The sequence below is a fragment of the Macaca mulatta genome, chromosome 3 (genome assembly GCF_049350105.2).
Source record: "Macaca mulatta isolate MMU2019108-1 chromosome 3, T2T-MMU8v2.0, whole genome shotgun sequence".
Classification (NCBI taxonomy): domain Eukaryota; kingdom Metazoa; phylum Chordata; class Mammalia; order Primates; family Cercopithecidae; genus Macaca; species Macaca mulatta.
Window position 1 is genome coordinate 140,978,633 of NC_133408.1, and position 13,476 is coordinate 140,992,108.

Consider the following 13,476-nt stretch of genomic DNA (forward strand, 5'->3'; position numbering starts at 1 on the left):
TTAAGCATTGAGCTCACTAGACACTTAAAAATCTTAAACAAGGCCGGGCGCAGTGGCTCACGCCTGTAATCCCAGCACTTTGAGAGGCCAAAGTGGGCGGATCACAAGGTCAGGAGATCGAGACCATCCTGGCCAACATAGTGAAACCCCGTCTCTACTAAATACACAAAAATTAGCTGGACGTGGAGGTGTGTGCCTGTAGCCCCAGTTACTTGGGAGGCTGAGGCAAGAGAATAACTTGAACCCGGGAGGTAGAGATTGCAGTGAGCCAAGATCATGCCGCTGTACTCCAGCCTGGTGACGGAGTGAGACTCTGTCTCAAAAAAAAAAAAAAACAACTTAATAATTACATTAATAATACAATTGCAAAAGGTTTCCATTCCAAAAGGTAGACTTATAAGTTTGTCACTAGCTGGAATTATACTAAAGTTATTTTTTATTCAGTACTGTTTTCCAAATATCTTTGCATCTGCATTTTGCTTGAGTTCCCTGAAAGAGCAGTGTCATCATATCTACCCTGCCAGGAGTCCTGACTACCAAGGATAACACCTCTACTGTGATTTGAGGAGCACCAAAGGCTCTTCTGAAAAATAAGTTCTTCCAGTGGTTGACTAGTTATTTCCCAAATTTTAAGATTAACCTTTTGGATTAGAGTTTTAACTCTAATTAAAATGCAGGTATCATATGGAGCCTCTTAAGCCGATTTTAATCCTTGACATCTTAGTTTAGTTTATCAGAGTAGTAATCCAGTCATTTGGCAAGACTGAAAGGAAATTGGAAATGGGACACATATCATGTGTCCAGAAGAAAAGAAAATTGGAATTGTTATGAACATGAAGTGTGAAAGTAGGAGCCTAATGAAAAGAGAAGCATGAGGCACTGGGTACTGAACACCATGGGGGATCAAAGTGAGAGGGAGTTACAGGGAAAATACAAGAAAGGAAAGGATGACTAGGAATATTGTCTGTTCCCACACCACTGCCATGAGTCAACAATCCCTCTGATTAGTCATTAGTGAGTTATGACTAATTATTATAAAAAGGGCGCTTCAGTCCTATCCCTGAACACAAGAACAGGGTCCTCACAAGTCCATGCTTATTTACCTAAAACAGTCATTCTTTTTTTTTCACCTTCTATCCAATATCTTAATAATAAAGTTAAAAATGAGTATTTCAAGTTAAGATAAAGTGATAAAATAGATGATTAGGAAGCAGAATGAGAGAGTGTTGCTAAGACATGTACATCTGTTAGATGCTTAATAACATTTTACAGGTACTCAATGGACTAAAGCAATCAAACAAGAGAAATATCATTGACACATTGTCACCTACAGTTGTTATTATGTTTTGGTGTTTACTCAGTTTTCTCAGTTGTTTACAACAGAGATGTTCAGCTTATTGTTTGTGAGAAAAATGAGTTACTCAGGTGACAATACAGTAATTTAAAATGGTATTTGATGAAAGGGATTATCTAAGGCTGTGCTGTCCAGTATAGTAGCTGCTAGTAACATATGGCTATAAAATATGTGAAATGGGGCTTGTCCCAATTAAGGTGTGCTGTAAATGTAAACTGTACACTGGAAATTGAAGACGTAGTATTAACATAATAAAATATCACAGTAACTTTTTATTGATTATGTATTAAAATTATAATATTTTGGATATATTGGGTAAAGAAAAATATTAAAATTACTTTCACATTTTTTCTTTTTTAATGTGGCTACCTAGAAAATTTTAAGATGATTGGTCAGGTGTGGTGGCTCATGCCTGTAAACTCAGTGCTTTGGGAGACCAAAGGTAGGAGGATGGCTTGAAGCTAGGAGTTTGAGACCAGCCTGGGCAACATAGTGGGACCATGTCCCTGAAAATAAATAAATAAATAAATAAAAATAAATAAATAAATAAATAAAAATCCCCATCTCCTTTAGCAAGGAAAAGAAAATGAAAAACAAAAAAGATTAAATTACATATATGTGGCTCATATTTGTGGCTTGCATTCCATTTTTACTAGATAGTGCTATTCTAAGGGATTTAATACATTGTTTAAATGGGATATACTCGTGAATTTAAAGTTTATGTTATAGTTATAAATGTTCAGATGTCTTCTTTTGGAAGCAGGTGTATATTTGACATCAACAAATCATATGTGACTTCTTTATAATTTCTTTCCGTCTGCTATCTGGTGCAGGTGGGAAATGTTCTGAGCTACTCTGATAACACCTGAAGAGAAGAGTCAGTGAAAGAAAGAGTGTCCAATTTCCTTTCCATGAGCAAACCACCTTCCCTAGCCAGTCTGTGGACATACATTTAGCAAAGATTTATCCTGTGCCTGTCTACATTAGCTAACGTGAATAAATGAATATTCAGTCAGAATGACCTCTGAGGACTTGCACACAAGTGTCAGGAAATGTTAGTCAAATTGAACTATCTGCATGACTTTCTGGAGAGCACTGGTGAATAATACAGTAAATTCAAGATGTATGTCATTGGAGATTACATTGTGAAACCAGCATTAATTTAATTTACAACAAATTTGAAATTCTTAGGTGGGGCTTGTTAAGAATAATTCAATTCCATGTATGAAAAAACAGAAACATTCCTACTTTTTGTACAGTTGTGGACTTTCTGAAAGTCACTTAAACACTGAATTTCTAAAAATTCAGCAATTTACTGTTCAGTATAAAATGCTTATTTTGTCATCAATACTTATACTTATTTCTGACACATGTAAGAGTAACACTTTTTCACCACAAAAGAAAAAGACATTATCTTTCGAAGTCAGGGAGTTTCTGCATCTTGGTTTCAAGCTGCTAACTACATTTGATATGATGAGCAAATGATACATTTTTGTTTTTTTCAGAACCAAGTGTAAGCATCAGAGATGCTTACAAAAAGAATTTCAAAAATTGGTTGACAAAAGAATTCTGCAATAAGAATTTCTGTCTTATTTTCTGGTAGAAAATCCAAATTTAGAAAAGTAGAATATTTTCTGGGTTATATTTACTCACTTCACTTTATATTTACAAAATTTCTAATTTACTAACTATAGCCATATGACTGTGATTCTTTTGCCATGGGTGACACGAGTTAGAATGATTTTTGGTAATAGTTTTAACTCATTACTATCTCTTGTTTAATATGTTAAACATGTCTTAAAGCTTGAATTTGGGAACCTTTGATGATTTATCTATTTATATTAATATATCTCTAAATCTCTGATGTGTATAAAATGATTGTTTACATACAATCTGGCAAGTTTTCTAACATAATTATGATCAGTTGGAACTCTAAATCTTTTCTCTGTTTAATGTCAGAGTCAATTTTTGCGGTGCTATTAAGGAGGCCAAGCATCAAACTATTTGCTTCATTTATAAAACTGTAAAAACAAATATGATTCTCAACCATTTCAAGTTTGCCACATATTGTTTCCAACATGAAGACATATCCTCAAGCTCTCTGGGAATCCCATTGATGAGCTGTGCTATTTGCATGCCCCATGGGTCCTGCAAGCAATCATCTCTCTTCTACTGAACCACTATCCAAAATTCATTCTTTCCATTTACTAAAATGGGAAAAAAGGATTTGAGAATATTTGGGAGGAATAGAAGTCATGACCTTAATCTGTGTGGTATCTTGAAAACAAATATATTTATTACCTTCGTAAAACCCATCTCCACTTGGGAGCCATGTGGAAGGATCTATGGTTATGTGATATAAAACCTACACATATTATTATACACCAAAAGGACTGAAACAACAGAGTAAGCATCTGAATCTACAACTTAAAAAGCCAAATAAACTAAATAACAAATGATATGTTTCCATCATGAAAACTGGTCTTGTTTAAAGATAAAAGGTGTTAGAAGTAAATGAAAGTGTTTCAAAGTATCTGCTACTTGCATTTTTACATTTCCTCATACCTAAAATTGGTTTTTAGTGTCTTTCCTATTTCTTGTCATAATACTGGGATTTAAAAGCGTAAAGAATATGATGCATCTCAGAAAATAATATTTTGGTGTCTATTACCATTCACTGAAGACTGGGGGTACAAAAAAGGAAACAGTTTAAAATTCGTTGGAATTGTTCCGTATTCCTGTTTTTCCCGTTAGCCTTACCACTAAATCAATGTGAAAAAATCTGGGAGGAACCAGAAGAAAGGTAAAATCATCACTTTAGAAACTTAAAATACAAATTTTATGCAAAGGTCAGTTGACTACAGAGAAAGCAGAAGAATAATTCCATGGTTTCAAGTACAGTACATGAAAAGTTATTTAGAAAGCTATTCTCATTGCTTTCAGATGAACTAGGGACAGGTCTGCCTTAAAATGGGTAAGGGATTAGGTTTTGCAAGGACTTTGCCTGGCAGGTTTAGTTCGTAATCTGTTTTAGTCCCTCTCCCTTTGCAATACATTGTATGAGTGTCCTGTGTAAATGGGAACTTATTAAATGTTTTTATTATAAAATAAATTATTGACAATGGGCTATTCTCTTTATTCAAATTTTTGGAAAACGTTTCTTTTCTTTTTTCTTTTTTGAGATGGTGTCTTGCCCTGTTGCCAGGCTGGAGCGCAGTGGCGCAATTTCGGCTGACTGCACCCTCCGCCTCCCAGGTTCAAGTGATTCTCCTGTCTCAGCCTCCTGAGTAGGTGGGACTACACGCACATATCTACATGCATACACTAGCAGTAGTAATAGTTATAGTTGCTTTTGTGACTGTGGTCATCTTATAGCCCCACATTCCCACTTTAACTGAATTGATTTAGGGATGTAAAGAGGTAGTGAGATTAGAGGACACAGGATTCAAAGTCAGGTTTATCTCACTAGGATTTATGCATTACACCATACTGTTGTGGGTTTGTGGAGGTTTTGTTTGTCTGTTTTAATTTTAGATTTTCTACATCCAGGCACTATGCATATAAGCACTTCATCTTTAAGGGAACAATTTTTCCTTATTTTGAAACAGTAAGGATATTTATTTTTTTCTGAAAACATACTGGTATGTTACCTAAAAGGCACATTTTATCCTTGATACATTTATTTGAATGCATTTATATCAGGGAGTCAGTTCAATGAGGTAGCTGCCTGACTGCTTGGCTAATTCTTCAGCCATTGGTCTAGGTATTTCTGGTTTCCTAGTTATTATGCAATGAGATAAAAATGTTGGCTTAGGGTAGCTTATTCTCTATGAATTGTATTTGTCAAGTGTAGTAAGAGTATGGATTATTTATGTGTTTCCTTTATATTGCTAGTATTGCCAATAATCTTAATGTCTTAACTAATGGTTCGTATTTTTACATATAAAATTTAATCTGATGTAATTTCATAAATACACTTATAGAAATAGAATATTGCTGTATAATTTCTAGTCACATCATATACCAATAGGTGTAATTAGTAATATAAATTTAGCCGGATCTGTTATTTAGTATTTGATTTTAGCCTGTGCTAAATCAAATCACATAAAATCATTTATGTCTAATTAATAAAAGGCTTTTTTACTTCAGGGAAATTTAAAATTGACAAGACAAATAGGAGAAAAGAAAACCACTGAAGTGTGAACCATTTTTCTTAGTACTATATATTAAAGGTATTAAAGATATTAGAATACTACTTTAAAATCATGTATCATTTATTGAGTATGCATAGGTTAGTTTTACATTATGCTTATAAGTAGTATGTGTTGAGATCCTATAGAAAGCATAGCAACATAGCAACACAACTAAAGCTGTGCTAGCCTTTAGGAATGCTGAAATATAAAAGTTCATTGATTCTAGGGGGCAACTATTCATTTTTGTTTGCTCAGAATTTGTCTGGTACATATAGAGGTCTGATTCATTTTAAATGCTGTAAATCAAATTAGATAGTAACATTTAGCAAAGTGTATATTATCCACTTTGCAGACTGTAAAAGAAAAAAGTTGTATACTTATAGTATGTGGATAAGAACCACTTTACAACCTAATTTTTTTTCTTGCATTATTCTCTTACTGTGAGTATCTATAGTGATGAGCAATGGCATTATTGGCACAGCTAGCCTTCAGAATATTTGCTCACTTTATGCCAGCATGAAGTTTACACTGCCGTTAAAACCACTGCAATTTTTAGTTTTTTTATAAAGCTCTTTCTCATACATTTTACTTCATCTTCACAACAACCCAGTGAGAGGGCAAATGGAGTGGAGATTTGTCATTTCTACCTGCCAGCATTCCAAGGCCCTTTCTACCCGGGGGAGGCCCTTTCTACCTCGAGAGCCCCCAAGATAAAATGGGTGGATGGTAGTGTGTCCAGAATTGGTTCCTTCTGGTGGGGTTCTTGGTCTTACTGACTTCAAGAATGAAGCCAGGGACCCTCCCAGTGAGTGTTATAGTTCATAAAGGTAATGCAGACCCAAAGAGTGAGCAGCAGCAAGTTTACTGCAAAAGGCGAAAACACAAAGCTTCCAGGCACCCAACCAGCTTGCAGCTGCTGGCTCTGGTGGCCCACTTTTATTCCCTTGTTTGCCACCCCCCACCCCCCATCCTGCTGATTGGTTCATTTTACAGAGAGCTGGTTGGTCCGTTTTACAGAGTACTGATTGGTCCATTTTACAGAGTGCTGATTGGTCCGTTTTTACAGAGTGCTGATTGGTGCATTTACAAACCTTCAACTAGACACAGAGTGCTGATTGGTGCATTTACAGTCCTTTAGTTAGAAAAGTTATTTAAGTCCCCACCCATCCCAGAAGCGCAGCCCGCTTCACCTCTCAGTAGAGTTCTACCTCCCAGTCTCTCTACTGAAATCAGAGAGTGCACATCTCTTCCATTTCCTTGGCAGCCCAAGTGCTCTCATGTGATGGAGGCTCAGCCAATGAGATGATCCTGCCTGGGATTTTCCCTAGAAATGAGCAAATCAGAGCAGCTGAGGACAGTTTGGAGCCCATTCTCATGGAGGCAGTTTGCACTGTGTGTTGTCCCTTTGGCGGTAGAACCATCTGGAGATTTCAGGGCTATCAAAGGCAACATAAGTGTCTGGAGTAGACACCTTTGTTTCTGCTATTTTTTCTCATGGTTTGTTGGCCTTTCTTCTTGACATGGCTTGGCTGTGTCCCACCAAAAATCTCATCTTGAATTGTAATCCCCATAATCCCCACATGTCAAGAGAGAGACCAGGTGGAGGTAATTGAATCATGGGGGCAGTTTTCCCCATCCTGTTCTCACGATAGTGAGTTCTCACGATAGTGAGTGAGTTCTCATGAGATCTGATAGTTTTATAAGTATTTGGTAGTTCCTCCTGTGTTCATTGTCCCTCCTGCTGCCTTGTGAAGAAGGGGTTTGCTTCTCCTTTTGCCATGATTGTACGTTTCCTGAGGCCTCCCCAGCCATCTGAAAATGTGAGTCAATTAAACCTCTTTTCTTTCTAAATTACCCAGTTTCCGGCAATTTTGTATAGCAGCGAGAGAACAGACGAACATATCCCGCAACTAGCCATCTTATATATTCATATAGCACATCTCTCTCACATTTAACTTGAGTAGGTTGTGGTTTTTTGCAGCCCAGAACACAGGTGATTAGAACAATTATTGCTCTTCCCCACTTACAGATGAAGAAATTGAGCCTTACAGAGGTTAAGTAACTTGCTTTTAGTTATATAGAAAAGCCAAGCCTAAATTCTATGTCTTCTGGTTAACGGTTGTTCCTTTCACAGCACACCTTTTTCCCACATGTGTTTAGTGGCCTTTGCAGTGAGGTGTGCTTCCTTCCTTATGTATATCTCCTCCATTGCAGTGCTTACTCCTATTTCCTGTTATAATGCTTTTCTGTTTGACATCAGATTTGGTCTCCCTTACTAGACTGTTGGGCATCTTGGAAGACAAGGATTCTATTCTATTCATCTTTTTTCTCTCAAACATACTGGAGTGCCTGGGTGCATAACTTAGTACCAATAAAGATTTTAATGAATGAATGAGCAAATAAGTGCATAAATTACTCAGTTAACTGAAAACACTGATATAGGTTCGAAGTTGGTGCTGTAAGATTGATTTCAAAAAAACACTACCTCTGTCCTTTACCAATCAAAATTTTGGGATATTTTAAATAAAGTGTTTTACCTTGAACATACAAAGATGTTCACAGCTGGGTACAGTGGCTCATGCCTGTAATCCCAGCACTTTGGGTGTCCGAGGAAGTGGATCACTTGAGGTCAGGAGTTTGAGATCAGCCTGGGCAAAATGGCAAAACCCCATCTCTACTAAAAATACAAAAATCAGCCAGACATGGTGGTGCACGCCTGTAGTCTGAGCTACTCGGGAGGCTGAGGTGTGAGAATTGCTCAAATCTAAGAGGCGGAGATATCAGTGAGCCAAGATTGCACCATTGCCCTCCAGTCTGGGCAACAGAGCGAGACTCTGTCTCAATAAAATGAAATAATAAAGATGGTCACTTAATAAACATTTATTCCATGATTATTATATGCTAGGTTTTAATGTGGGAATAAATAAGAATGATTCTCTTTTCAAAAAAGTGCTGCAGATGGATGGGTGAAACAGATGATTCCATATCTCAGGTAATGGAGCTGTGGGCAAAAAAAAAATCTGTGGTAATCTGAAGAGTGAATAGAGCAGCAGGCCCACTGTCAGCAGCCATGGGAACCACTAGACTGGCACAGGGATACAGCTCTAGGCAGGATGCTGTGCACATCAAGGAAATAGCCATAATCCTTTGAAAGCTACAGAATAGCAGAACATGCTTTGCCTTTCCAGAATAGTGTGAGATGCCCCCACTACAAAAAAAATTACCTGTACTCTTAACATACTTATTTTTTTAAAGATTATAATCAAGTCTGGTTATAAAAATTTGGATAATTTTAAAATTACGTACCACTTGGGAATAACACATAAGACTATATTTTGGTTTGGCACAAAGATGAGAATGAAGATTGATCTATATGTCTAAGCATTAAAGTTCAATACAACAGAAGGAACAAATATGTATATAGAGAGACACATAGATAGAAAACCATATATATGTATGTGTCTATGTATGTACATATAAAATAGGATAAATATGTGTTAATATGATTGTTAATGTAATTTCCATTCTTCACAAATTATGTACACAGAAGAAATATTTAACTCCAAGAATGTTTTGGTATTGTTTGCAGACAATTACTACGGTACCCCAAAGCCGCCAGCAGAACCAGCACCATTATTGTTAAATGTAACAGACCAGATACTTCCAGGAGCCACTCCAAGTGCTGAAGGAAAAAGGAAGAGGAATAAATCAGTGAGCAACATGGAGAAAGCCAGTATAGAGCCTCCCGAGGAGGAAGAGGAAGAGAGGCCTGTGGTCAATGGAAATGGAGTAGTAGTAACACCAGGTTAGTCATTTACATTTTTTATGGGTTCATAAATCTACTGTTTTAGATCTAAGATATATATGTACACATAGATATATATACAGATACATAATAAGATATATATATACACACACATGTATTTCTTACATCTATGTGTTCACATGTAAATTATTATAATTATTTTCAAAGAGAGAAGATTATGATATCAAATGGAAAGAACATGGAATTAAAGTAGTTGAAAGAATATACCAAAAAAATTTTTGTCATATTCTTCCAACTACTTTAATTTTTTATTTCAATTATATAATATTAGTAGCGATATAGTGAATGATTGAAATCTCTGTAAGATATTACGAGTCTTATATATGGTTGTGTAAACTTTTGAGGTCTTTGTTAATATTAGAGAAAATCTATTCTTAGAAATCTTGCTATGCTTGCAGTTCTGTCAGTAGAGGTTATGTCATGTGATTTAGTTTACAACTTCAATGAATACAATTTTCAAAATCGCTACAACTACAGAATGCCCATATTTTTGTTTCTTTTTCCTTACCACCTGATCTGGAAACATGAAGAATATATCTTTATACATTAACAATGTGAAGCCACTACCCTTGAACAAGGAAAATAATAGCCGTGCCTTTGATTTATGATCATTATACCACATATGTAAAGAATTAGACACAAATAGGCCGGGCGCAGTGGCTCACGCCTGTAATCCCAGCACTTTGGGAGGCCAAGGTGGGCGGATCACAAAGTCAGGAGATCAAGACCATCCTCGCTAACACGGTGAAATCCTGTCTCTACTAAAAACACAAAAATATCAGCCAGGCGTGGTGGCGGGCGCCTCTAATCCCAGCTACTTGGGAGGCTGAGGCAGGAGAATGGCGTGAATCTGGGAGGCGGAGCTTGTGGTGAGCCCAGATCATGCCACTGTACTCCAGCCTGGGCAACAGAGCGAGACTCTGTCTCAAAAGAATTAGACACAAATATAAAATGTGCTTGTGCAAGGTATGGATTTGCATTTTTCTCATTCTTATTAATAGAGCATCAGAAATAGATTTTTAAAATAAAATTATTCATAAATATTACCAAAACAACAACAAAACTATGGCATTTTGGTAGCCTGTTGGAGTAAGTTACCAAAATTTCATTTTATTTTTTATTTTTTAATGGTAGCATAGCAGTGGGCATTGAAAAAATCTAAAGTCCATGTTTAAAGCTTTTAAAAAACTGTTAGCATTTGTACCTTTCATACATACTATTCTTAAGATATTTCTTAGTACTACTTTGATGTCTATATTTTCATGTTTATTGTACTGTTTCTCTACTAATACAGTATTTGAATTTTCATGCTGTTACTTTTATCAAGGAAAAACTTCATAAGCGTACTTTTTATCTTCCTTTTTCAAAATGCCTATAAAAGTGTTCTTCATTGAACATAATATGAACATAAGGAGATCAAAAATTGAATCTGTGCTAATCATGGTAGAAAACCTAAGGTGCTTTTATCTTGATTACTCAGAGGAGGGCAACCTCCTCCATTAATATATGTGAGTTAAAATATATCCACTGACTCTAGCATCATTGATTTCTAGATACAAATGCTAAAAATCACTATAAGTAATGTAACTTGTCTCCTATGAAATGATGTGGCAATTTTCAACCAGTTAGATACCTTCCTCTTTTTTGATTCTGAAGTATCTGTGTCAAAATATTTGCTTTTAATTATGTAATTACATTTGAATTAAATCGATAGTACATAGGTTTTTTAGCTGATCTTTGATGTGAGAAGTGGAACAACTCAGCTGGGTTGAAGCAGTAACCAAAAAAGAAGCAGAGGCTGGGGTCAGATAACATTTGCAAAATTTCTTACTGTTTAACATCTTGTGGTTAAAAGTGTAAAAAGTATATTCCTGCTAAACCAGGATCACTGATCCCTATTTCATTTCTTATCTGTGTAGGGCAAATAAAATGAAACATTCTTGATCCACAGACTTTTAAACCAGAAACTGGTTTAATTATGGGGCTTACTGAATCTAGAAGGCAAAATTTCCTTCTATTCGTACCTTAAGCATAAAGATGATGTGCTTTTATGGTTAAGAGGTCTTCATCACCCCCAGAGAAACTGGATAAAACTGAACTCTTCTTGATCAACCCTAGCCATATGACTGTCTCTGCATTCCTCAGCATGATGATAGTAGAGAAGAACTGTTAGCCAACTCCAGGTTTTCAAGACAGTCAATGGATGCTGCCAACAGTGGCTCTGTAAATAAGCCTGCTGGACAAGTGGCCCTTATACTATGCTTTTCTTTCCTGTTATGGGGAGACGAGAGATATACAAATCAGGCAGCCCTTCACCCACTGTTCAAAAATGAGCGGAACAGTCTTAAACCAAAATATGGTCCATCATCCATTATTAGAAGTCCTTTGACAATCCTGGTCTTTGAAATGTCTTTGTTTTTCTTTATGTTTATTGAGTAGAGACTTTAGGAATTTCTTTGACCTCCTCTGATACACATTTTCCAACTCTTCACCTTTTGAACCTCATCACATTGGTTTTTTTTTTTTTTTTTTTTTTTTTTTGGCACAGTGTCTCTGCCCTGCTTTCGTGTTCTTCACATTCTTCACATTCAGCAGATACAGGAGATTTCAAAGAAGACTGAGAAACATGTTCCTGGCCAGGGGTGGAGGCTCATGCCTATAATTCCAGCACTTTGGGAGGTCGAGGCAGGTGGATCAATTTCATAGGAGTTTGAGACAAGCCTGGGCAACATGGCGAAACCCCATCTCTGCAAAACACACACACACACACAAATTAGCCAGGCATGGTGGCACACACCTGTAGTCCCAGGTTCTTGGGAGGCTGAGGTGGGAGAATCGCCTGAGCCCAAGGAGGTCAAGGTTACAGTGAGCCATGATGGTGCCACTGCACTTCAGCCTGTGCAACAAAGTGAGACCTTATCTCAAACAAACAAAAAAAGAGAGAGAAAATCATGTCACTTAAATTTTAGTGAATACTGTCCTATATCAACTAACTATAGTAATAATTTATCAGACTTCAATTCAGAGCATAAATATTGTAATCAATAAGGTACATTTGGAGAATATAAAAGCATATTGAGGTAATATTATTCCATTACAAGGGAATTTTGATAATAGTAATAAGTAATGAAATAGTTCCCTTCTTTTGAATGCTTACCATGTGTTAGGAGCAGCCTAACCTCATTATAGGTATTAGTTCATTTAACTATCTTAACTCTTCCATTAACTAGGTACTACTTTACAGATTAAGAAACTGAGATACTTTGGCTAGTAACTGGAGTTCATATATAGGAAATTTTGGTCCACAACCCGTATGTCTGGCTGCCATGCTATCCTGAGTCTTATATAACAAAATACAAGCATAAATATATTTCTTAGTGATATATAGACATATAACCACTATTTTACCTGTATATCTTTCAAAGTGGTATTATAAATTTCTAGTTACCAAAAACTTCATATTGCTTTTATTTCTTGAACTCATGTACAATGAACTTACATCCCTCTGTGGGTATAAAAAACTCCTAGTTTTTAAAATTCTGTGCATATATAAGCATCAAATCTACCAATATTTGGCTTCATATATACTTAACCAAAACTTTAATCAAGTAAAGGTTGTGATTCCTCAGTTTATATCTAATACCTATTTTTTTTTTCATCTTTTCTCCTTTGAACTAGAGATTATACTTAAACTGCAGTTTTTTTTCTCCCAGACCTTATCTATATAAAGTCAATGACCACCTTTAGATATATAAGTTATCCAGTTCTGCTAACATTATCAGTGTTATCAAAATTCACATGACATGTGAATGTTTATTTTACTGAGTGTTCTTTCCTTTTGCTCAAAATTAGACCAGACACATAGAGTTAGCCCATGGCACCTAGGAAAACCATATAATGATTTTTCAGTGTCAGGACAGAAACATCTCTCTGTTGTACATTGCCTTGGTAATGGAAATCGATACAATTCTATCCTTAGATATATAGTTTTATCCTTGTCAATAATAAAAAATTAGAAAAATAAAAATAAATAATAATGGCCACTCTCCTCTAATGGATACAAACAATGGACCGGGCATATAATACATGTATTAACTCTAGTC

General features: G+C 36.0%; 1 protein-coding gene across 2 annotated transcripts in view; it reads left to right on the forward strand.

Annotated features, from left to right (window-relative positions):
* MAGI2 (membrane associated guanylate kinase, WW and PDZ domain containing 2) overlaps nt 1–13,476 on the forward strand; it is a 1,467,795-nt gene that overhangs the window by 943,790 nt on the left and 510,529 nt on the right. For both annotated transcript variants that reach the window (XM_015134089.3, XM_015134090.3), the window contains exon 4: nt 9,137–9,352. In XM_015134089.3, coding sequence (XP_014989575.2) covers nt 9,137–9,352 — 216 coding nt within the window. The remainder of the gene's footprint in view (nt 1–9,136; nt 9,353–13,476) is intronic.